At 41.9% G+C, this 27,291-nt stretch overlaps 1 protein-coding gene across 1 annotated transcript in view; it reads left to right on the top strand.

The window, feature by feature from the left end:
- Nucleotides 1-18,813, top strand: part of CHRNB4 (cholinergic receptor nicotinic beta 4 subunit) — a 28,702-nt gene extending 9,889 nt beyond the window's left edge. Inside the window, exons 3-6 of the mRNA XM_030577874.1 lie at nt 11,956-12,000; nt 12,116-12,225; nt 14,735-15,707; nt 18,673-18,813. Coding sequence (XP_030433734.1) covers nt 11,956-12,000; nt 12,116-12,225; nt 14,735-15,707; nt 18,673-18,813 — 1,269 coding nt within the window. The remainder of the gene's footprint in view (nt 1-11,955; nt 12,001-12,115; nt 12,226-14,734; nt 15,708-18,672) is intronic.
- Nucleotides 18,814-27,291: the final 8,478 nt, after the last annotated feature.

Below are 27,291 nucleotides of genomic sequence, written 5' to 3'. Positions count from 1 at the left end.
AACTGTTCCTCCAGTTGGAGCATACCTTACAGGTGTGGCAGGGTAGAGCTGTCTAGGTCCAAAGTAGGACCTTAACCCCTTGTTGCCCAGGTATTGTACACAATACCTAAGCACTATTCTAGGGCGGGATGCTGTACCAATAAAGGCAATGGAGGTTTTGTTATTGACTGCAGTGGGAAGAGCATCTGGCCCACAAATAGGGATGATGTCTTGAATTCTGCCTCAGTCTCCCGAGCTGTAAAATGGGGATAGGAGTGCCCTGATGAACTAGTGATTAATTATAAAGTACTCTGAAGTTGGAAAGTGACATATTTCTAATTTTGATATAAGAAAGGAAGGGGAAAGACACCGATGGAAGTGACAGGAAGCTGCATGAATGGATATGGTTGAATATATGGAATTCCTTACCTAACAGATATTGTAATATAAACAAAGGGATTATAGGTCCAATGTTCCCCTCTGCTAGGATATTCCATCTGGACATTTTGAGAGATTTCCCTTCCAGAGTGTCCCCACGGTCCTCCCACAAAGAATAAAGGGTGCAGACTCACAGAGTAGGGGGGAGCATGGTCTGCAAGCCCCACAGAACCCAGGAGCAATAGGGTAAACAGTAAGTGCATAGATCCCAGCCCATCATTTGGGTTAGGCGTCTCCTCCAGAGCCTTCCTCCCACATGGCAGCAAGAATTGATTAGGCACAGCATTGCCATTTGATTAACTCCAACCACTTCTTCTATAGGGACAGATGCTTCCTAAGAGAGTAAATGGTGCTTTTTAGGAGCATTAGCTCCATCTTCAGGGATTTCCTAGCAGAAGTCCTCCAGAATCTTTCCCTCCCATCTTTGGAGGCCCAGCCATGCCAGGGAGCCTTCTACACGCTCGAACAGAGGGAAGATATGTGCAGCAAAGCCACTGCCCCCTCCCTGTCATCCAAGCTGTGCCAGAGACACACATGCCCACATCTGCTCACAAGGAGGGGAGCTCCGGACCCATAAAGCTTATACATACTATATTGCTAATGATATAACTCTTAAGTGTGGAAGAAATCCTATCCAAAGGCTCTTCCTTGTCCTTCATGCCGTAGGATATCTGCTTTAAATTTGCCAAAGTGCCTACACTTGGCGATATTTAGCCCAGATGCAGACTTCCACCTTCTTGACACAGCTTGCTGTACTGTTAGAGAGGCTCTCAACAACTGCCTCTGCAGCTTGTATAAGGACATAAGGCTTTTCACAACTTCTGGAACAACTTACCCTCTGCCCCCCGATCACTTTGGTGTCTCTATTGTCTCATGACCAATCTGGTTCTCTCTTCCACCCAGTATATCTGAACAGCCTGGGTGCAAATGAAACAAAGCTATACTATAGTTCTGTGTAGGAGTAAAGCAGTGTGTTTTCCTTTTATCAGACACTGGTGATGAGCATGGTATCAATGCACAGACAGATAAAATTAGCTACCTTGAACACTCCACAGATATTTATTCCTAGAGCTCAGGATAAGGTAAACCACAAGCATTTGTGAAGTATCCAGACCTGATCATACAAACGTTATCTAATGCAAATGAATTGGCAATCATTTACCTAACTTTAAAAAACACTAGTGCGGACAAACTCTTAGGTGATATCTACACTAGAAAAAGAAGTGTTTTTAACACCTTAGATAACATGTTAAGATCTTAGCGAAGAGAAGGCAAGCTGTAGTTTCCATATGTGCTAGCTGGAGGAATCCTAGAGAGTTTGCCTCGACCACTTCACAAGTTAAATTGTATTGTCCACATAAGATCTTAACACATTAGTTAACATATGTTAAAAACACCCTTTCCTAGTGTAGACGCGATCTTAGAATACAGCTACTCAGTAAATTACAGTGCAATTGTACGGTATACCTGCTCTAGCTTTAATTTAACTAGCTCCCATCCCATACCAACAGCAGTGAAGGCACAGTGGCATGGACCCCAGCATATGCTAACAACCTGAGTACATACCCAGGGTCAGCAGCAGGCATATACTGAGGTGGCTAGCCCATGTCATCAAGTCTTCACTGCCATCATTACCCATGCTATCAAGATTAAATCTAGTTTGGGTATGCCTACCTACCCCACAATTATACCTTAATTTGCACTGTAGACATACCCTATGGGGGGCAGAGTGCAGGTAGCCTGAAATGTACAGTAACTCCTCACTTAACATTGTAGTTATATTCCTGAAAAATGCGACTTTAAGTGAAACGATGTTAAGCGAATCCAATTTCCCTCTAAGAATTAATGTAAATAGAGGGGGTTAGGTTCCAGGGCAGCTTCCCCTACTCTGCAAGCACCAGAGTATGCTCCCTAATTGATCAGCAACAACAACAAAACAACGTTAAGCAGGGCGACTTTAAGTGAGGAGTTACTGTACTATTTATTGCTCATGCATAGCCTCCACTCACATTGTCACAGTAACAAAACAACCCTACAACCCTGCTTCCTATCCTGAAAGGACTTCCAGTATCCAGGCCCATACATGGCCTCACATGATTTAATCTATAGCATCTTTATGATAAATCTTCCTGTAAAATGAGAGATCAAGAGTCTCACTGACCAACTAGTATGGCATCAGACGAATAATGAAGGAAGGAACGGATTTATTGAATTCAACCGAGTCCCAAGCAGAATAGACTATAAAATAAACAGAAGACCAAGAACAAAAATAAAAACAAATAATAATCTAACTATTACTTATAAGTATTCTATTTACCTAACATTGTTAATTTGATGACACAGACTCAATTTCTAGAGATAAATATGACATTGAGATTAGTGAGACCAGGCTAACCCAGGACAATGGCTGGGAACTTAAAGGCAGTTAGCAATATTGCTAAGGGACAATACTGAGTCTTAAATGATTTAGTTTATCTTTGTATTTTTGGCCTTTTTCACTGGCGTTTCTTATCTGAAAAGCCACTCCAGCTCCACTTTCTGCTGTTGCCCTGCAGGTCTGCAGCAACATCTAAGGACAGCTTGATTACCTTTTTGTCCTTATCTTCCATCCAAATTGCTTTTATGCTGGCTGCCAAGCTACTTAATTTAAAGGGCCCCTTTGTGTTTACAGCCAACTAACAAGAAAAACAGAGTCAATGAGATTTGGTCAATTTAGTTGCCAGGTAACGACTCACCTATTTCTAGAGAGTATGTACCCATGAATTTAATGCTGGGGAAAGGTGCAGAATTGAGGAGACTTCTGTTTATCCACAGAATGGGTAGAGCATAAGAAGCAGCAGGAGAGGCTTCCACTAATGAGCCTCTTCCCACAGCTAGAGTAACCACCTCTAAGACAAGAAACCAGATAGGTCTCCATACCATTCAGTCTCTGACATCTTGTTGAGACTTCCTACCAGGGTACACATTAGAATCATAGAATATCAAGTTGGAAGGGACCTCAGGAGGTCATCTAGTCCAACCCCCTGCTCAGAGCAGGACCAATCCCCAACTAAATCATCCCAGCCAGGGCTTTGTCAAGCCTGACCTTAAAAACCTCTAAGGGTATGGCTACACTTGCAGCCGTACAGCGCTGCCGTGGGAGCGCTCCGGCGGTAGCGCTTTGAAGTGCAAGTATGGTCGCAGCACCAGTGCTGAGAGAGAGCTCTCCCAGCGCTGCAGGTACTCCACCTCCCTCCAAAGGTACTCCATCTTTGCAGCGCTGTAATTTGATGTTTTTTCACACCCCTGAGTGAGAAAGTTGCAGCTCTGTAAAGCGCCAGTGTAGCCAAGACCTAAGGAAGGAGATTCCACCACCTCCCTAGGTAACCCATTCCAGTGCTTCACCACTTTCCTAGTGAAAAAGCTTTTCCTAATATCCAACCTAAACCTCCCTCACTGCAACTTGAGACCACTACTCCTTGTTCTCTCATCTGGTACCACTGAGAACAGTCTAGATCCATCCTCTTTGGAACCCCCTTTCAGGTAGTTGAAAGCAGCTATCAAATCCCCCATCATTCTTCTCATCTGCAGACTAAATAAGACCAGTTCCCTCAGCCTCTCCTCATAAGTCATGTGCTCCAGCCCCCAATCATTTTTGTAGCCCTCCACTGGACTCTTCCCAGTTTTTCCACCTCCTTCTTGTAGTGTGGGGTCCAAAACTGGACACAGTACTACAGATGAGGCCTCACCAATGTCGAATGGAGGGGAATGATCACGTCCCTCAATCCGCTGGCAATGCTCCTACTTATACAACCCAAAATGCTGTTAGCCTTCTTGGCAACAAGGGCACACTGTTGACTCATATTCAGCTTCTTGTCCACTGTAACCCCTAGGTTCTTTTCTGCTAAGGTTACCAAATATCCTGATTTTATAGGGACAGTCCCAATTTTTGGGTCTTTCTTATATAGGCTGCTATTACCTCCCACCCCCATCACAATTTTTCACATTTGCTGTCTGGTCATCCTATTTTCTGCAGAACTGCTGCCTAGCCACTCAGTCCCTAGTTTGTAGCAGTGCGTGGGATTCTTCCATCCTAAGTGCAGGACTCTGCACTTGTCCTTGTTGAACCTCATCAGATTTCCTTTGGCCCAATCCTCTAATTTGTCTAGGTCCCTTTGTATCCTATCCCTACCCTCCAGCGTATCTACCACTCCTCCCAGTTTAGTGTCATCTGCAAACTTGTTGAGGGTGCAGTCCACACCATCCTCCAGATCCTTAATGAAGATATTGAACAAAACCAGCCCCAGGACTGACACTTGGGCAACTCCGCTTGATACCAGCTGACAACTAGACATGCATTGATCACTACCCGTTGAGCCCAATGATCTAGCCAGCTTTCTATCCACCTTATCTTCCATTCCTCCAGCCCGTACTACTTTAACTTGCCGGCAAGAATACTGTGGGAGACGGTATCAAAAGCTTTGTTAAAGACAAGGAATAACAGGTCCACTGTTTTCCCCTCATCCATAGAGCCAGTTATCTTGTCATAGAAGGCAATTAGGTTAGTCAGCCATGACTTGCCATTGGTGAATCCATGCTGTTTCTGATCACTTTCCTCTCCTCTAAGTGCTTCAGAATTGATTCCTTGAGGACCTGCTTCATGATTTTTCCAGGGACTGAGGTGAGGCTCATTGGCCTGTAGTTCCACGGATCCTTCTTCTTCCCTTTTTTAAAGATAGACACTACATTAGCTTTTTTCCAGTCATCAGGGACCTCTCCCAATCGCCATGAGTTTTCAAAGATGGGTCAGAAATAAGAGGGAGCGTGGGCTATAATGGCAGAGAGAAAGGAGGGTCAGGGCAAGACTGGGAGGCAAGATCAAACCAGTATCTTAGATGCGAGAAGTATGGGTAATAAGCAGGAAGAACTGGAAGTGCTAATAAATAAATACATACAACTATGACATTATTGGCATCACCAAAACTTGGTGGGATAATACACATGATTGGAATGTTGGTATGGATGGGTACAGCTTGCTCAGGAAGGATAGACGGGGAAAAAGGGAGGAGGTATTGCCTTATACATTAAAAATGTACACGTTTGGACTGAGGTGGAGATGGACATAGGAGACAGAGGTGTTGAGAGTCTATGAGTTAGGCTAAAAGGGGTAAAAAACAAGGGTGATGACATGCTAGGAGTCTACTAAAGGCCACCTAATCAAGTGGAAGAGGTGGATGAGGCTTTTTTTAAACAACTAACAAAATCATCCAAAGCCCAAGATTTGGTGGTGATGGGGGACTTCAACTATCCAGATGTATGTTGGGAAAATAACACAACGGGGCACAGACTATCCAATAAGTTATTGGACTGCATTACAGACAACTTTTTATTTCAGAAGGTTGAACAAGCTACTCAGAATGGGGGAGCTGTTCTAGATTTGATTTTAACAAATGGGGAGGAACTTGTTTGAAAGTGGAAAGCAGCTTGGGTGAAAGTGATCATGAAATCATAGAATTCACAATTCTAAGGAAGGGTAGAAGGGAGTACTGCAAAATAGAGACAATGGATTTCAGGAAAGTGGATTTTGGTAAGCTCAGAGAGCTGATAGGTAAGGTCCCATGGGAATCAAGACTGAGGGGAAAAAACTGAGGAGAGTTGGAAGTTTTTCAAAGGGACATTATTAAGGGCTCAAAAGCAAGCTATTCCGCTGGGTAGGAAAGATAGAAAATGTGGCAAAAGACCATCTTGGCTTAACCACGAGATCTTGCATGATCTAAAAAATAAAAAGGAGTCATATAAAAAATGGAAACTAGGACAAATTACCAAGGATGAATATAGGCAAACAACACAGGAATGCAGGAGAAAGATTAGAAAGGCAAAGGCACAAAATGAACTCAAAACTAGCCACAGGAATAAAGGGAAACAAGAAGACTTTTTATCAATACATTAGAAGCAAGAGGAAGACCAAGGACAGGGTAGACGCACTGCTCGGTGACGAGAGAGAAACAGTAACAGGAAACTTGGAAATGGCAGAGATGCTTAATGACTTCTTTGTTTCGGTCTTCACAGAGAAGTCTGAAGAAATGCCTAACATAGTGAATGCTAATGGGAAGAGGGTAGGTTTAGAAGATAAAATAAAAAAGCAACAAGTTAAAAATCACTTAGAAAAGTTAGATGCCTGCAAGTCACCAGGGCCTGATGAAATGCATCCTAGAATACTCAAGAAGCTAATAGAGGAGGTACCTGAGGCTCTAGCTATTATCTTTGGAAAATCATGGGAGACAGGAGAAATTCCAGAAGACTGGAAAAAGGCAAATATAGTGCCCATCTATAAAAAGGGAAATAAAAACAACCCAGGAAACTACAGACCAGTTAGTTTAACTTCTGTGCCAGGGAAGATAATGGAGCAAGCGGTTAAGGAAATCATCTGCAAACACTTGGAAGGTGGAAAGGTGATAGGGAAAAGCCAGCATGGATTTATAAAGAACAAATCATGTCAAACCAATCTGATAGCTTTCTTTGACAGGATAACGAGTCTTATGGATAAGGGAGAGGCAGTGAATGTGGTATACCTAGACTTTAGTAAGACATTTGATACGGTCTCACATGATATTCTTATCAATAAACTAGGCAAATACAAACTTAGATGGGGCTACTATAAGGTGGGTGCATAACTGGCTGGATAACCGTAGTCAGAGAAAAAAGAACAGAAGTACTTGTGGCACCTTAGAGACTAACACAATTATTTGAGCATAAGCTTTCAAGGGCTACAGCCCACTTCATCGGATACTGAGAGAGTAGTTATAAATGGTTCCCAATCCTGCTGGAAAGGTATAACAAGTGGGATTCCGCAGGGGTCTGTTATGGGACCAGCTCTGTTCAATATCTTCATCAATGACTTAGATATTGGCATAGACAAGTTTGCAAACAATACCAAACTGGGAGGGATTGCAACTGCTTTGGAGGATAGGGTCATAATTCAAAATAATCTGGACAAATTGGAGAAATGGTCTCAGGTAAACAGGATGAAGTTTAATAAAGACAAATGCAAAGTGTTCCACTTAGGAAGGAACAATCAGTTTCACACATACAGAATAGGAAGAGACTGTCTAGGAAGGGGTACGGCAGAAAGAGATCCAGGGGTTATAGTGGACCACAAGCTAAATATGAGTCAACAGTGTGATGCTGTTGCAAAAAAGCAAACATGATTCTGGGATGCATTAATAGGTGTGTTGTGAGCAAGACACGAGAAGTCATTCTTCTGCTCTACTCTGCGCTTGGTTAGGCCTCAACTGGAGTATTGTGTCCAGTTCTGGGCACTACACTTCAAGAAAGATGTGGAGAAACTGGGGAGGGTCCAGAGAAGAGCAACAAGAATGATTAAAGGTCTAGAGAACATGACCTGTGAAGGAAGGCTTCCATTTAGTTTGGAAAAGAGAAGACTGAGAAGGGACATGATTGCAGTTTTCAAGTATCTAAAAGGGTGTCATAAGGAGGAGGGAGAAAACTTGTTCATCTTAGCCCCTAAGGATAGAACAAGAAGCAATGGGCTTAAACTGCAGCAAGGGTGGTTTAGGTTGGACATTAGGAAAAATTCCTAACTGACAGGGTGGTTAAACACTGGAATAAATTGCCTAGGGAGGTTGTGGAATCTCCATCTCTGGAGATATTTAAGAGTAGGTTAGATAAATGTTTATCAGGGATGATCTAGACAGTATTTGGACCTGCCATAAGGGCAGGGGACGGGACTCGATGACCTCTCAAGATCCCTTCCAGTCCTAGAATCTATGAATCTATGAATAAGATAACGGCCAAGGGCTCTGCAGCCACATCCACCAATTCCTTTAGCACCCTCGGATGCAGCGCATCCAGCCCCATGGACTTGTGCTCGTCCAGCTTTTCTAAATAGTCATGGACCACTTCTTTCTCCACAGAGGGCTGGTCACCTCCTCTCCATACTGTGCTGTGCAGTAGTCTGGGAGCTGACCTTGTTCATGAAGACAGAGGCAAAAAAGCATTGAGTACATTAGCTTTTTCCACATCCTCAGTCACTAGTTTGCATTCCTCATTCAGTAAGAGGCCCACACTTTCATTGACCTTCTTCTTGTTGCTAAGATACCTGAAGAAATCCTTCTTGTTACTCTTAACATGTGACAGTTATGTTGGCTTTTTGTGATGTGTCCACGAGGAACTGGACTGAGACCATCTACCACTTCACAGCAGAGGATGTGGGGGAGATCCTCACTGCAAGCCATTCTTTTTAGGTGACAAGTCTGAGGAACTGTCCCAGACTGAGGTGTCAATACAAGACATTTTGGAACAAACTCATAAATTACACAGTAATAAGTAGCTAGGACCAGATGGTGTTCACCCAAGAGTTCTGAAGGAACTCACATATGAAGTCACAGAACTACTTACTGTGGTATGTAACCAATCACTTAAATCAGCTTCCATACCAGACGACTGGAAAATAGCTAATATAATGCCTATTTTACAAAAGGCTCCTGAGCTGATCCTGGCAATTACTAGCTGGTAAGCCTAACTGTGGTACCAGGCAAATTGTTTGAAAGTACAGTAAAGAAAAAAATTATTATATGCACAGATAAACATGATATGTTGGGGAAGAGTCAACATGGCTTTACTAAATAGAAATTGTGCCTCACCAATCTATCAGAATTTTTTGGAGAAGTCAACAAGCATGTAGGTAAGAGTGATCCAATCTATATAGAGTACTTTGACTTTCAGAAAGCCTTCAACAAGGTCACTCACCAAAGGTTTTTAAGCAAATTAAGCAGTCATGGGATAAGAGGGAAGATCCTTCCATGGCTCAATAACTGGTTAAAAGAGAGGAAACAAAGGGTAGGAATAAATGGTCAGTTTTCACAAAGGAAAGAGGTAAATAGCAGGGTCCCACAAGGATCTGTACTGGGACCTGTGCTGTTCAACATATTCATAAGTGATCTGGAAAAGGGAATGAACAGTGCATGGCAAAATTTGCAGACGATATAAAATTACTTGACAGTTAAGTCCAAAGCAGACTGCAAAGGGATCTCATTAAATTGACTTGGCGAAAAAAAAGGCAGATGAAATTCTGCGGTGATAAATGGAAAGTAATGCATATGGGAAAAAATCATCCCAACCATACATACAAAATGATGGGGTCTAATTTAGCGGTTACCACTCAAGAAAGAGATCTTGGAGTCATCGTAGATAGTTCTCTGAAAACTTCGACTCAATGGGCGGCAGCAGTCAAAAAAGCTAACAATGTTAGGAACCATTAGGAAAGAAATAGATAATAAAAGAAAATATCACACCTTGAATAATTTGTGCAGTTCTGGTCACCCCATCTTTAAAAAGATATATTAGAATTGGAAAAGGTGCAGAGAAGGCAATAAAAATGATTACAGGTGTGGAACAACTTCCATACAAGAGATTAAAAAGACTAGGGGTCATCTGATTAAATTAATAAACAATGGTTTAAAACAAACAAGAGGAAGTACTTCTTCACACAACACACACTCAACCTGTGGAACTCACTGCCATGGGATGTTGCATAGGCCAAGTATAACTGGGTTAAAAAAAATTACATAAGTTAATGGACGACTGGTCCATCAATGACTATTAGCCAAGATGATCAGGGATGAAACCCCATGCTCTGGGTGTTCCTAAACTTCCAACTGGCAGAAGCTGGGACTGGATGGATTACTCTAAATTTCTCTGTTTTGTTCATTCCCTCTGAAGCACTTGGCACTGGCAATTGTCCGAGATAGGATACTGGGCTAGGTGGATCATTGGTCTGACCCAGTATCGCCATTCTTATGTAATAATTTTAGATAGAACACCGAGTGACCATCAGATGTTAACAGCTTCTTGCAGTCATTATTTACCTGGTCTAGATAGGAATCAGTAACCCAGTAGTGAAAGGGTCTATTACCCATTACCAGTCTCCCAAGACATCAAGCCTCTTGGAACAGTGGAGGGAGGCGTTTACTACTGTTTATTGTTTGGAATACCCCTTCAACAGTTTGAAAATAGAATCTCTTCAGTGACGTGATGGATTTTTAAAATAAATATATTTAGAATCTGAATACTTCTTGCCATTTTCATGCAGAACAATATTTGGGGTCTCAGTTATTTGACAGTGTCCTCTCCCTGCCAGCCTCACTCAGACATTAGTAACTGTCACAGGCCACTCTGCTTTACACTCCTTTGTTCTTCTCTCAGCCTTATTGTTTTTCATCATCCGTGTCATTAAGGCTACTGTTGCTCTTGGATCAGTGGTAGAATTATTTACATTGTTGAATCAACACAAAGCTTTAGTGAGAATAAGTCTTAGTTCTATTGCTGGGATCTTTCTGGTTCTTACGGTAATGTCAAAGCTGGTGTGGCTTCAGGAATCTCAGCTTTATAGAAATATCTCTTTAGAATTTATCTATCCTCATTTTATTTACCACTCCATTAATGTTTATGTCATCTGTAAATTTTATCTGCAATGACTTTATATTTTCTTCCAAATCATCATAGGGCCAAGAACAGATCCCCCTGAAATCCCACTAGAAACATCCTCACAGAATCATAATTCCCTATTTACAATTAGTTTTAGCAATCTATCAGTTAACCAGTTTTTAATCCATTTAATATGGGCCTCATTGATTCTGCATATTGCTAGGATCGCTGTATATTTTTATCAGAATGACATGTGGGACTAAGTCAAATGCCTTGCAGAGTTTTATGTATATTACGTCAACAGTTATTTTTATCAACTAAACATGTAATCTCATCAAAAAAATCTATGTCAAATTTGCTTGACAAGACCTATTACCCATAAAATCATTTTGATTGACATTAATTATGCTACCATCCATTAATTCTATACTGACTGAGTTCTATATCCGCCTTTCTATGATTTTGCCTAGCATCATTTTCAGGCTAATTGACCTGCACTCATCCAGGTCATCCCATTTATCCTTTTCAAATATTGGTATAGCATTAGCTTTTCTCCAGTCCTCTGGAACTCTCTCTGTATTCCAAGATTTGTTAAAAATCAACAATAGTTGTTCAGAGACCTCCTCACCATTTCTTTTAATACTCCTAGGTGCAGGTCATCCAGTTCAGAGTGGATGAGAGCCCTCACCTGTACTAGCCCCAATAGTGGTATAATCCAAAACAACAATTCCATTGGTCTGATTAATAGAAAAAGATTATTAATAGAAAAAGACTATTACTTTACCCATTACTTGTTCTTGGGTTTTTAAAACAGCTTCTTAAATCTGCACATACCCAAGTCCATCTTAGTTAATAGTTATAATGAATAACATAATTGCATGAAATACTGTACCATGTCATATTTTGTGATTATTAATATAGTCAGAATTGTGCATTTTAATGATAGACCAGTAGACGCAGAAAGATTCCTAATGTTATAAAAGATTTTACATTATATGCAATGGTTTTAGGCAGCCAGGAGTTTGAGGTATTCCTGAAAGATTAATGAATAAATCCTAATAATAAGACTAACTTTTTACAGTATAGATTTATAAATGTTTTTTCCTTCTTTAGAATGAACGTGAACAGATCATGACCACAAATGTCTGGCTAAACCAGGTAACCATCCTGTGCAGATGCTATTGCCATGTATCAACACATTGCTTTCTTGTTGTCAGTATGACTTGACTGACACAAAATAACTTACATCACTACTGTACAATTCTTTCTCTAGGAATGGACTGACTATCGTTTGGCTTGGCAGCCCTCTGACTATGACGGCATAAATAAGCTGAGAATCCCCTCTAAGCACATCTGGCTGCCAGACATTGTGCTTTACAATAAGTAAGTCTTGATACAAAAAATGTTGCAAAGATTTTAAACAGAAACAAAAGTCCTATTGATTTAGCAAGGAAAAAAAACACAAATCTTTTTCTATTGCAGGGAAAATAAGCTTACAGTAAGCTTAGAATATTATTTAAATGAATAATATTGTATACTTCACAGTGAAAAATTCTCTCCAAGGAAAAGTGGTAGATCCCTGTTCAAATCCCTTCTCATCAGGAAGAGGGGGAAATAGAACCAGTTGCCTCTCACATCCGGGGTGATTACCCTAACCATTGGGCTAAAGGTTATAAGGGTGGTCTTCCTCCTTATCCTCCCAGCTGTTTTGTGTGGAATTAGGTGGCCTCTGAGCCCACATATCGGATCAGGTCCTGCACTCAATTTAGGTGCCAGAACATGTCTTCCTCCCACTTCATGGATCACTAGCACAGATAGGCAGTTCCCTGCAGCCCAGACTTAAGAACCTCTCTCTGAGAGCAAAGCAGGGCAGAGAACACCCTCCTCTGGTCAGCATCTCCCAGTGCCTAGTATAGGTGGTTTCCCACCTAGCATGCTGGCTTTTGTGAATTGTATTCTAAGGAACCTCTCTCTCTCCATTCATTGAATAGAGTGCCAGGTGCCTAACTCAGGTTTTGTGGGTCACAGTGTTGTTTCTGTGAGTTTCTAGACACCTAAAAGTTCTGCGTTGTGATGCTTATGGTCACACCTTGGGTCCTTTGTAGATCCAGGCTGATAGAACTAGCATGAAAAGATAAAATGAATAAGGTAAAGAGATGCTATGTTACTCAGTACCAGATGACTGGTAATGGATTAAAGAGCCTCACACTTCTATGCTGCCAGTTGTAATTGCCCCAAGCTGTCAGTGATTCAAACATGCTTGCCTCTGGTGGCTGTTAACTACCTACATAAAATGGCTTTGATGGTCTCAGTTGACTTCTATTCTCTGGAGTTGTCAGATTGGCACCTCTAAACTGTAACAGACTAGGAGAATTCTATATATTCATATAATTATATATATACTCTGCACATCAGTACTCTGTGTCACACATGCTGTATTGATGTGCAGAATTTATTTGGCTGTTTATTTGTTTCACATTTTACTTAGAAGAAAAATGTTAATACTTACATGGCTCTTTTCCTCTTCAAAGAGCTTTATTAACAGTAAATAATTACTTATGCCTATATCTAAAAATTATGGCATATAATTTCTGCTTCAGTAAGTAGGTGCAACTCAGTTGAAGTCAATGGAGCTGTTTACATCAGTGGTGAATCTGATCTGAGTTTTTTGCTCAAGATAGATTGCCTCTAAATTATACATTTCCCCCCTTATTTTCTTTAATAAAAATGAAAAGGAAAAATATAAAAAGTACTGTAGTTCAGACAATTTCTCTCTTACTATATTTTCTCTCATCTAACTTTAAAAACTGACTAACCCAGTTTTATTAAAAATGACTGTCCTACTCAAGGTTTTATTCATGTGTTTGTTAATTTACAGAGAAATAAAGTGATGAATAGTTACTCTTTTCTAGTCTCACCGTGTCCTTCAATAACAGGATCAGTTAAGTTTAACAACAGATACTTATTTGGGAAATAGCGTTGCTTGAGTGAATGACATATTTAAGCAAAATAATCTTGGGATCATTTTAACAGCCTTTTCCATTAAATCTCAGACTGATTATACTTTCAGGAATATTTATTTGTAGTCATGCCATTTTGCATTGCTGCCCTAACAAATATCATAAGCTAAGCGGCATCAAGCTGTTAGTCCAAGAAGCACTAAAGTGTGTCAGGAAGTGATGTTCACCATTACTTAGGGAACACTCTTCCCACTGAACCAGTGACTCACTTCAGTGATGGAGGACACTCTTCTGGTACAGTTTTAGTCTTTTGGATGAGACACAAAACCAAGAGAATTTGTGGGCACTAAAAATCTCACAGGAGTAAGAGCAGCAGCTGTAATCAAAATTATCCTGCCTAAATTACAGCTCATGTAATTGCATTCATTCTGCCTCTGTTCCCCCTGTATTCCCAAATGAATATAGCATTCTTCTTCACTTCCTGCTCAAAACTGTTTAAAAGTGTTGCCATGTGGTGTTAATGGCTCTGTTCCAAAGCAAAGGTGGCTGCATTTTGGTGATGGGTGAAATTAGTTTTACATCTCTGTATACATCCCAATGGGGTGTAATAATGCATAATTAATTGTTTATAAAATACTTCGTGATTATTGGATGAAACAGGCCCTAGACATACACGTTATAATTAATAAATTATATTGTCTAAATATTGGCAAAAGGTTGAAAAATGTGTACGTAGTTTTCATTGTCAAGTTATAAATACCTGAGGATTGAGTTTTATCACTGAAAGGGGACAGAAGTTTAATTCCAGCAGAGATAGTGGGACCTCTTTTGGATTCAGCAGAGGGGGCTGAGAATGTACTAGTTTGTCCTTTTCTGTATTTTGAACCCATGTTCTGTCTCTTCACCGTTTATTTTTTCTCCCATTTCCTCAGCGCGGATGGTACATATGAAGTTTCCCTGTATACAAATGCGATTGTAAATAACAATGGAAGCATTTTCTGGTTGCCTCCAGCCATCTACAAGAGTGCCTGCAAGATTGAGGTGAAGCATTTCCCATTTGATCAACAAAACTGCACACTGAAGTTCCGCTCTTGGACATATGATCACACGGAAATTGATATGGTACTTAAAACTTCCATGGCAAGGATGGATGACTTTACACCAAGTGGAGAATGGGATATTGTAGCACTTCCAGGAAGAAGGACTGTAAACCCCTTAGACCCAAAGTATGTTGATGTGACATATGACTTTATTATTAAAAGGAAACCTCTTTTTTATACCATCAATCTTATAATTCCCTGTGTGCTTATTACATCATTGGCTATCCTGGTGTTCTACTTGCCTTCAGACTGTGGGGAAAAGATGACCTTATGCATATCTGTACTGCTTGCCTTGACTGTGTTCTTATTGCTGATCTCCAAAATTGTCCCTCCAACATCACTGGATGTCCCATTGATTGGGAAGTATCTGATGTTTACAATGGTATTAGTAACATTCTCAATAGTTACCAGTGTCTGTGTACTGAATGTCCATCACAGATCTCCCAGCACCCACACTATGCCCCCATGGGTAAAGGTGGTTTTCCTTCAGAAACTTCCAACTTTTCTGTTCATGAAACGCCCAGAGAATAACTCTGCAAGGCAAAGGTTAAGCAAGCGCAGAAAAAATAAATCTGATCATCTATGCACTGATCCAGCCGACCTGTACAAAAACTCCACCTACTTTGTGAACACAGCCTCTGCCAGAAAATACGATTTGAAAGTTACTGAGAATCTGGATAACATCAGTGGCCATCAAGATTTTAGGTTAAGATCTTCAACGAAGTTTTCTCCAGAAATCCAAGAAACAATTGATGGAGTCAGTTTTATAGCAGACCACATGAAAAATGAGGACAACGACCAGAGTGTAAGTAACAGGAGAAATCATTCCCATCTTTCCAAACCCCAGTTTTCTTTCCTTTGATGTCTCAAATAAGTGTATTCTTCTTCAGAAGAGAAATAAGTACCCAACCCTCTTCCTTAGTGTTAATTTTTATAGAGATCCTAGCTATAATTTTCATAGTCAATCACTGTGTAGTAATACATTTCTTTTCCTATAAATTTCCTATGAATAACAATTTGATAAAGCTGATATTGTTCTAAAAAGCAGTGTGCCAGGCAAGAATCTGAAGCCCACAAACATTTATTGCTTTGGGGTGAAGGGAGATGGAGATGAGTTAATGTTAAACAAACTGTGTTTTCACACAGCAAGGTAACGGGGTGTAGACCCCAGCTAGTGTGTGGCAGGGAGAAGGTTAACATTCAATACCTATTCAGAGGAAATACCATATAATTGGGCCCATAATGAACGGACTGCAGGTAAGCCAGCTATGAGCGCGGCTGGGTTCTACTAGAGCAGAGGTGGGCACACTACGGCTGGCGGGACCCTCCTGCCCAGCCCTTGAGCTCCCGGCTGGGAAGATAGATGCTGGCCCTTTCCCTGCTGTTCCCCCTTCCCTACAGCCGCCAGCGCAATGCTCTGGGCGGCCGGCTGCATGTTCCGACCGGAAAGCGCAACTGCAAAGCCACGGCCCGACCCAGTGCTCTGTGCTGCGTGGTGGTGTGGCTGGCTCCAGCCAGGAGGTGAGGCTGCCTGTCCTGGTGCTCTGGGAGGTGTGGCTGTAGCACCACTAGCCACCAGTGCTCCGGGCAGTGTGGTAAGGGGGCAGGGTGCGGGGTTGGATAGAGGGCAGGGGAGTTTGGGTGGGTGGTCAGGGATGGGGGTATGGATAGGGGTTGGGTTCGTCAGAGGGCGGGGAACAGGGGGGTTGAATGGGGGCAGGTGTTCTGGGGGGCAGGAGGAAGAGGGGGGTTGGATGGGGTGGTGGTGGAGCAGTCAGGGGCTTCGGGGGTGGTCAGGGGACAGGGAACGGGGGGGTTGGATGGGGCAGGAGTTGGGGGGGCTGTCAGGGGGCAAGAAGCAGGGGGAGTCAGATAGGAGGCGGGGGCCGGGGGTCAGGACATGCCTGGCTGTTTGGGGAGGCACAGCCTCCCCTAACCAGGCCTCCATATAATTCTGGAAACCTGATGTGGCCCTTAGGCCAAAAAGTTTCCCGCCCCTTTGCTAGAGTAAGTTACTTAGGGCTGGGCTTCACAAAGTAGTTTAACTAAATGGGTTTAGAAATGCATTTAGTTAGATTGGCACAAACCCCTTCTAGGAACACTATTATTTTGGACTAAAAGTGCCCTCTATCAATTAGCTTTCCATACCCTGTTTGGGTGGTTGACACATGGTGGTCATTATGCTGCCTCCCAACACCATTCAGAACTTTCTGGCAAGAGTGTGGCTAGAATCATGATATTCATACTGCAAAAGCTGAGGCTTCTTTCACTTGAGCAAAAGGAGACTCTCCATCAGCCATAAGCAGTATAGGACCTATGACACACATTTGAGCAGTTCCGCTGCCATCCTGTAGTGGTACGTAGAGACACATTCCATTAGCTACTCATTAAAGTTCAGAGAAGTATCCATTGAATAATGTTCAGCAAAACTCAGAAGGCTCAGATGAACACCCATGAATTTCCCCAAAACCTACCCCGCAACCATGAAAAATTTCCTACCCTCCTCTTCCCCAACTCCCAATCTAGCCTTAGGTTCTCCATTACTGCTCTGTCTTCCTCTTCTCTTTTTAATATACAGGTTAAGTAGTCTTAAAGTCTGCCTCCTTTTTAACTTCAGATCTTGCAGGAGCCACACTGGTGACTTTCTTGCATTTTCAAGGAACTAATTACTGGTCAACAGAAAAAAGAAAGATTAGATGCTAAATCTGTAAACATAGCCTTAAGTTTAAACAAACTGAAATGGACGTGATGTGCAAAAATGCTGAAAAATGCTGAAAAGGTGTTTCAATACTATCTGTGCTTTTGTAAAGAACTTGTACTGGATATTAAAAAAAGAGTGCAGGGTACTGGACTAGATGACCTCCCAAGGTCCCTTCCAGTCCTATGATTCACAAACTCTCTGTCCTCACCCTAGACTAAAGAGCAATTATGCAAGGTATTGTAAGTTAGACATTAATTAAATGCTTTCTGCAAACAGGTCCGTTGACATTAACTTAAAGTGCCTAGTTACAAACCATTGTTTTCTAGATTCAGAATTCTAATCTCTGCTTTTTCCATTAATTTCATGGTCTGATAATGATTGTTCATGTACTTACAGTATATTCTCTTCTCAGAAGCATGTAACACCCATTAGCGGCAATGGGAGGTACACGTGTGCATTGAGGGGGAAAATATGTAATAGTCTAGTACAAGGCACGAGTCAATTGGGAAGTACTGTAAAGTCGTTAAGAGGAAGAGTTCCCATGTAAAATCCTGGCCTCATTAAAGTCAATGGCACACCTCCCATTGTGACTTTGGTGGGTCCAGGATCTCATCCACACTGGACAGGGATTTGAGTACAACCAGCAGTGCTAACATGTATTAAAACACTTGCATACTGAGAATCAAGATCAACTACGGAGTTCTTTTCTTAAAAGCAGTAAGTATTGTTCATTCCTGTTAATTGGGATGAACAGTATCAGCAAATTAAAATTCACACACAGGAGCTTACTGGATTATGCTGACGGTCTATCCAGTCTGGCACCAAGCATTCAGTAGTGATCAATACTTGATGCTTCAGAGCAAGGTGTAAATTATATCTAGTGTTATTCACCAACTGTCCAGGACTGTATATGACGGAAAATTCCTTCCTGACTCCTGTGGTGATCCTGAACCTTAAGATTTATTTTCTCTTATTTTCACACACAAACTACATATATTGAGCACCAACAAAAGAGATGGAGATGAACATGGTAAACTGCTATGAATCTTTAACTGGCTTTTTCTTCCAGGTCATTGAAGATTGGAAGTATGTTGCCATGGTAGTGGACAGACTGTTTCTCTGGATATTCATCTTTGTTTGTGTCCTTGGGACTGTTGGGCTATTTCTCCAGCCACTTTTTCAAAACCACTCTGCTGCTGCGAGCCCTTAACTCTCATTTAAAACTATAAAATGCTTACACGGATGCTGAACCTGATTCTGCTCCCAGTTCCACTGGTGTAAATCCAAAGCGATACCAATGAAGTCAGTTGCATTACTCTGGATATACACTGGTGAACTGAGTGCAGAATTTGGCCTGCTGTGTTATCATGATGTTAGGAATTTTCTAGAAGATATTCTTTTCTTTTTTAATTTCATTACTTTTGATGAAATATTGGCTCTTATTTCAATATGTTTAAACATTTTATAGAGAAATTTATTTATTTCTACAACTTGCCAGTTTTCCTCAGAGTGCACCAGGATCATTATTAAAATTATTAAAATTATGCCACCTTGGGAAAGACGTGTTTCCATAAGATCCTGCAGTTCACACTTCACAATTTTGCTGTTTCAAGAGAAACAATTGCTATGGATTTATTTCCTTAAAATGCATCAAAACTCTGTGTTTGGTTTATGGAGCCCAAATCAATATATTATAAACATATTTATACACTCTATTCATTGGTGAAATCTAAATAAAATGTGAAAAACTCTCCTTTAAATAGCCTTACTTCCAAAACATTCCAGTAGCCTTTATAACTCAGAAAAGGGAAATTGATTTACAGCACCACGAATCTGAAGCTCAACAGGGAACTGTATAAGGAGCAGAGGCAAATGGTGACTCGAGAGGTTGGACTGCAAGTTCCATCTATGGAAAGGAGAGCAGTGCTAAAATGGGGAAGAAACAGCAAAGAAGAATCAATCCAGATTGACCATCCTGTTTTACTGGAGTAAATTATTTTGGGGCATGAGTGTGGATTAAGGTATTTTACAATGCAATCCTCAGAAAATAGCTGAGAAAGTACATAAACATGTCGTTGGGACTGGAGATTTGGGGGCCTGATTCTCCTACTACAGGATAGGACTTACCACCTACTGTCTTTATTAGCTGTTACTCTCCCTGCTGCAGGAGAACTGCATTTTTTTGTGCTGGAGCAGTCTCAGCTTCATCTGTCAATATCATATGTAGTCACTTGAGCACCAGTAAGCAACACCACTGAAACAAATCACTAAGGTGCATCAGTGTTTCCATAGGAGAAGCTCTAAACTGTTGTTTCTATTTGAGCTTAACAGAGTACAGTAGAACTTCAGAGTTATGAACTGACCATTCAACCACGCACCTCATTTGGAACCAGAAGTACACAATCAGGCAGCAGCAGAGACCAAAAGAAAAAAACAGAGCAAATACAGTACAGTACAGTGTTAAACGTAAACTACTAAAAAATAAAGGGAAAGCAGCATTTTCCTTTCGCATGGAAGAGTTTCAAAGCTGTATTAAGGCAATGTTCAGCTGTAAACTTTTGAAAGAACCACCATAATGTTTTGTTCAAGTTACAAACATTTCAGAGATAGAGTTACAAACAACCTCCATTCCTGAGGTGTTCATTGTTCTATGTATCCACTGTAAAAGTTTAAACCTAGTAGATAATTCACAGATAAAGACACCATTAGCTTTACCAGACTTGGTTTCTGTATCAAAAACCAATTACCCCATTGCATGCAACCTACTAAATAATATACTTTCAGGAAACCACTGTGAGCGGTGTAGAGAAGCAGCATGAAGGCAGCTATATTCAATAAGAATTGCAATGTTCTCCTTTTTCTGATTGTGGTGGTACCTCAGGTTTCCCAACAGGAGATGTTGTGGCCATGTCCTTGTGACAATTTGTGGTCAGGACAATTTGTGAAAGGGTCAGGCCTGCTTACACCACCTGGAGAGAATGCATACCTACAGTAAGACAGGCAGGTCTCCCTGTACTCCAGGATTCTGCAGCTGCAGGGTTTTCACAGAACTGTGCTCTACAATCCAAGCTTTCATATAAAAAATGTTATTCTAGCCCTTATGGTTGTGGAAAACCTTATGAGTGTAACCAGATGCCATGATGTTTGCCTAGTTCCGCTGGCAACCCAAACCAAAAGCTGTGAATTGTCAACTGTCCCCAACCATCTCAATAGGGGCTAATGCTGAAACCTAACAATGACAGTATAAATGCCAATATTAACTATCAAATTCTTTCAACCATTTTAGCAAAACATTCAGCTAATCTTCTTATCCCACAATCCCAAACCACTTTCCGTGCTTTTTTGGGTCCCAAAAGCCCGAACTGTCCCCTACCCAGCAGCCAAAACCTCCAGTTTCTCCCCTTACATTCTCTCTAATGCAGTGAAATGTTTTCAGTAAAAATTCTGCAGTGCAATGGAGATCTAGGGACAGACTCAGGGCTTAAGTTATGACAGGGCTTGGCAGTTCATAGCTCCAGCACCTCTAGGCTTGCTGCACCAGTTATGAATGTAAAAAAAATTGCTTGAGTCCCAGCACCTCTTTCATTACAAATTAAGAACTGGACAGACTCCATCTGTTTTGCACCACTCTGGCAGTGTAAAGGGGAGAGAGAGCTATACCCTAATAGGGCAGCAGAGAAGAAGACCCCCCAACAAAGCCTGACTAGACCCAGGGATCTGGCCTTGACAGCTTAAGAGCAGAATAAAATCAAATTAGTTTAGTATAAAAAACAAACAACACAAGGGATGTCACACTAGAGCTGGCTCAGACTCTCCAGTCTGCCCTCTAGAAGGGCACGGAAACTAGGGTGCCTTTCCTGCAGAATCCAGCTCCAGCCTCCCCCAGCATACACCAGGACACACAGCATGAAACCTCAGAACAGCAACAGGCACCATAGCAAATATGTTCCCCATCTGATCCCATCACCCCTGCACAGCCTGTCTATACCATTGCCCTGCCCCTGCAGTCTACAGCCAGTCTCTATGTGCGCTATCCCACTGCCCCTAAAGCTAGTGCCAGTGCTAGCCCACCGGGTGCCCTAAGTAGGAATATTTTTGCCTTCTCCCCCACCAACACATAAGTAACGGGTTGGGGCTCAGGGCCCTAAGCAATTGCTTAGTCTGTTTACGCCTACCACCAGCTCTGCCTACGCTTGTCTCTGCTCACACGCAACACACACCGGTCCTCACCTCTCTGCCTCCACATCAGACTGCTTCCTCCTTTCCCGCCGTGCTGCTGGGTGCCAACATAGGGGTGGGTCACTGAGAGGGCAGGAGAGTCTCTTTGCTCTCAATTCTGGCGCTTGGAACCACCACAGCCCTCACTCCCAGCTAGCAGTTGCCGGAAAAGGCCTGGTCAGTCCCCCTAAGGCCTGAGCTGGAGCATGCTCAGGGCAGGTAAAATCTTCAGCAAATTTAAAAGTCAACTAACAGTCACTACTGAGCATGTGCAAACTGCAAATTCACAGAGGTTTGTAATTTGGCTAGATTTTGGTGGATTTTCACAGGGATGGCACAAAATATATCTTTGGCACCAGATGACTTCCCTGCTCCAAAAAATGAAGGCACTAGAGATTCTCAATTTAACAGCCATAAGAATTTTTTATCATGGACAAAACAATGTACTTTCCCCTAATCTTATTCTCAGTAATGGCTGACCCATTTTTGCTGAAACTTTCAGAAGTAATTCAGCTTGTGATAAGACCTAGCACAGAAAATTTCAGCCCAAACAGTTAAGGTCTGGCCAAGTTTTAAGCAGGCTGTTATAAAAGAATGTTAGGCAATGCTCCTAGCTATTCCCATTAGAGCTGGTCAGAAAATATTTCCTCCCTCGCTCCCCCATGGAAAGTGTCAATAAAAAATTTAATTTTAATTTTTAATGGAAAATGTTGACTTTTCATCAAAAATCAAAATATTTCCACTGACAATTGAAATAATCTGATTTAAACTGGCACCACAGTGCCTCATGCTCCCATTCTTCTCTATGGGTTGGACTCGGTTTTTCTGGGGGTTATTTTTTCAATTAAATACAGACATTTTACATGGAAAGCAGACACCTCTCACAAAAATGTGTTCAGTCAAAAATTCTGTTAAAAAACAGTTTCAATAGAAAATTTTCAACCAGTCCATGCTCCCATCCTAGTGGGGAAAGTCCCTGCCCAAGAGACTTGGAGACTGTTCCCTTTTCTTTTCAGAGCTACTTCAGCCTGGATTGACCAGGACTGGTCCAAGGGCCCCTGTTAGGAAATCACATGTAACATTTTTATGAGATGCTGCACACATGACACAGCTCCTGATCAATTTGTCTGGGACTGTGGTGGCAAAAGGCAAACAAGCAGGACAAGCAAGAGCAGTGGACAACAGCTGAATGTTGGCTTGTTGCAGGGGTAGCACCAATATCATGGTGCGGAGAATCCCTTTCCCCCTGCCTCGTAATCGGAGCTGGATAGGACTTCATTTCGAGAAGCATTTTTATAAAACACTATGTTATGAAGAGCAAATGCCGTGCAGTTCTGTATAACTGCAGCTTCTGTTACTGCAGATATTCCTGGTTGGAGGAGCTTTTCCCCTGTCTGCACAAAACCTTCTTCTACATAGTCCTGCAGTTGTCATAATCACATGTTTATATCACATCACCATCTGATGCCATGAAAATAACCTTATCACTGATCCAGCTGATTTCATCATGAGCTCCAGCAGGTGGATCAGGAAGAAGATCTTGCCTTGGAATACAAATATCACTGAGAATTTGCAACAACAACAAGCCAAATTAAGGCAAAACATCTGAAGTTTAGAATGGTTTGTAGTTGCTATTAGACAAAAACCTCTTGAGCTTTGGAGGAATCTGGATTCAGATCTGAGCTTTGAAGCTTTAGCTCGTCTAGCTGCTATAATTTATTTGTTCATAGTGCAGAAGCTGCTCATTAATGAAAACGAAGAGGAAGGAGGGTGGGGAGAAAAGCCTAGTCAGAAAATCCTAGAAAGGCTGAGAAATAAACACATCCACAAAGAGTTAAGCTGCAGGACTAAAAAGGCTGAGATCCTACTGAAAAATCAAAGGGACATATGGCCCATTTCCTCCAGCCTAATAGAATTATACAAATTATCAGAAGAGCGTGTGTCTAGGATGGATTGAATGATGCTCCGAGACAGATAAGCAGAGTAAATAAACTCCATTCTGAGAGCATAGAGAAAGGATTCCTTGACATTTGGCAGCAGTAAACCAGCAAGATAGCAATTTGGGTGTATATCAGTGGTTCCCAAACTTTAACAACCTGTGAACCCCTTTCATTGAAATGTCAAGTCTCGCGAACCCCCTCCTAAAAATGAATGTTTCCAGGGATTTTCTCCTTCACCTGAGTATAAATTATAAAAGCAGTGACCTTGGAAAGATAAAATTTGTTTTTATGACATGCTTATTATACACTATTTATTATTATTTATTATTTATTGCAGTATTTTTATTCCATTATGAAAACAGCAACATTTCCAAAATCTCACTTTCGTACTTTGTATCACTTTGAATAAGCCTGTTATAAGACAAGACTGCTAAGTTTCATTAAGGAGCATCAGATGTGAAACAGCATGAAGGTATTTAAAAAGCCAGCTCAAAGAGTTCCTCCTACACAAGCATTCAGGTCTTGAGCAGTCCAGGCAAACAACGCATGGTACAACAAAGCTTAAACTTGTTCTTTATAATAATTTTAAAAACAATGCTAGCTGCCTATTTAATTTTAAAAATAGAATAAAATATCCACCTCCCTTTCCATTTCTTATAAGGGGTCTTGCAGTTTAAATCTCCTCAGTGTGATAGATATGCTTGCTTTGATCTGTGTAGCTCTTGGCAGTCCAGGGGCTCTGGGCTGCTGGCTTCCTGCTGTCCGGGGTTCCTAGGGACTGCTCTGTCCACCATAAGGGAAGTTTTTCCTGAGAACCCCCTGTAACATTTCGTGAACCCCCAGGGGTTCATGAACCCCAGTTTGAAAACCACTGGTGTATATCTACACTGCAATAAAAGACCCGCAGCATAGCTGATGCTGGCCCGGTGAGCTGATTTGAGCTCACAAGGCTTGGGCTGCAGGCCTAAAAATGGCAGTGCAGATGTTTGGGCTTGGGCTGGACTCTAGAACCAGGGGAGGGGAGGAGGATCTCAGAGCCTGGGCCCGAGTATCTGCACTGCTAGTTTTAGTCCCACAGCTTAAGCCCCATGAGCCTAAGTAAACTGACCTGGGCTCTGAGACATGGTGCTGTGGGGTTTGTTTTTTTTGCAATATAGACACACACCTTCAAATAAAATCTTGGTGGCTTTCATCAGCATACATCACCATTGCAGTGTTTTCAGTCCCCACTTCTTTAGGCAGCCTAATTGTCTTACTGCATAGGGTGACTTAGCCAGAGTCATACAGGAAGTCAGTGGTACAGCAAGGAAATTGAATCACAATCTCCTGAGTCCCAGGCTAGGCCCTACCCTACCCTACCCACTGATCCATCTTGCCTCTACAAATAGCCTTTTCTAAAATCCACATAGAATGAAAAGCCAGTTTCAATAATCCCTCAAAATACTTAACTCATTATGAGCATTTCCATTCCAATTTACTTTTCTGCAAATCAGTATGGTACTTTGCAGGGCAGTTAGGATTCTCAATACCTTAAAAGTGACCTGGAAAGAGAGTTCTTAAATGGGCCATCTACCCTTTTTTTTGTTTCATTATAATGTATGTAAGATGATGATTTAGAAGGATTTTTTTTCCTCTGCTTGGCTTTTACTTTAGGGACAAATCAGGCATGTAAAGAGACCTTCCCTGTCTTTGTTGGAGAATCTTTGGGAGGTCTCAGAGATGTTTATTCGTAAACTTCATTGGTAGGAATTGAGATTCATTCCAGGGTGAATTGTCACAACCCACTAAAGAGAAAGTCACAGTGCTCCGGGGAGGTGTGGTATCTCTTTGAGAAAAGTCTCCTCTGCCCCACAAATCTACAATTCTTAACATGTTTTAGGCTTTTCTTTAGGTGCATAAGGCATCTCAGACACTGGCCTTATATTTCTGGATTATTTTAAGAATTCCTTCTACACAGCTTTATCTCCAATCAATTTTTCAATTTATCCTGGAAATATGATCTAACACAGGCTCATTGGGTCAAATACATGCCTGGTATAATTCTAGTGGGCCAAATTCTGTTCTCAGATACGTGTGTAAATATGGAATAAAGACACTGACTTCAATGTAACTGAGGTCAGAATATGGACTTCTCAAAATTGCAAAACTCAAGAGATGAAAAATCCTGAGTATCCCACCCCCCAAAAAAATTTCATGAGATTGGCCCCCCAAAATCATGACTTTTTAAAAAAGGATTATATTGTATTTTTTGGTCACTCTTGATTTTTGAACTCTCCCTTCGCAACCCCTGCATCTCTGAGTGATAGTTCATGCCCCCTACTCTACCATATGTATCGAGTAAGAGGATTTTGGCCCCTGCTACAGGAGCTCTCACTGCCACATCTCCTGTCCCCTGCCCAGCAATTAATGCTGCCCCAAACTTCCAAATCAATACTGTCCTGTCCTCACAACAATTCACTGCCCACCAAGTCTAACCTCTGCTTCTCCTGATGTTCTTCACCCCCCTCCCAGTGTAAGGGGCTGCAACAGAGCCCCATCTCTCACTTCCAGGCTAAGTGGGGCAGCTCCAGGGGCTCTTCACCACCACCCCTTTACCCCTTCTGTGTCTTTCCAAGCCAGGTGTTGCAGAGGGGAGGGGGAGCAGAATGACTCATTGCTCACAGCAGAGCAGGAAGCAGGGAACAAACGGAGCCATTTCTCACAGGAGGGGAAGAGGGAGGATGGAACAGAGCTGTCCTGAGCTGTTGGGCTCCTTCGCCCTCCTCCCTTCCTATGTGAATGACTTTCGGTTGCTATGGGGAGGGAGCTATGCCTGAAGCAGCTCTGATTGGTTACTCATCCCTGTGACACAGGCAAATGGGACAACTAACCAACTAGTTTTCCCTCAGGCAAGGCTCAAATTTGGTAGACAGCTGGAACTTCTCCCTTTATGGTCCAACTGGCTTCAGCGCTAGGCAAACTGTCACCACAATATCATGAGAGTTGGCAACGAGTCTACTATCTGTGGGCCCCACTGGGGAACATCTGTCACTATTAATGCCCGTCTCAGCAGGAAATCATGGAATTGCCATCTCATTTCCGGTTCCATTTGGGGTTACACTCTGTGGCTCAATACACTCTTGTCAGTCTAGGTCAGGGGTAGGCAACCTACGGCACGCATGCCAAAGGCAGCACATGAGCTGATTTTCAGTGGCACTCACACTGCCCGGGTCCTGGCCACCGATCCAGGGGGCTCTGCATTTTACTTTAATTTTAAATGAAGCTTCTTAAACATTTTTAAAACCTTATTTACTTTACATACAACAATAGTTTAGTTATATATTATAGACTTATCGAAAGAGACCTTCTAAAAACATTAAAATGAATTACTGGCATGCAAAATCTTAAATCAGAGTGAATAAATGAAGACTCGGCACACCACTTCGGAAAGGTTGCCTACCCCTGGTCTAGGTACTAACATGGCCACCACCCCTGCATCCAAGCACTTCAAACACAAAGAAGGTCTCCCCACCACCCTTGTGAGGGAAGCA

The sequence above is a fragment of the Gopherus evgoodei genome, chromosome 10 (genome assembly GCF_007399415.2).
Source record: "Gopherus evgoodei ecotype Sinaloan lineage chromosome 10, rGopEvg1_v1.p, whole genome shotgun sequence".
Classification (NCBI taxonomy): Eukaryota; Metazoa; Chordata; order Testudines; family Testudinidae; genus Gopherus; species Gopherus evgoodei.
This window is presented reverse-complemented; position numbering and strand designations above follow the sequence as displayed.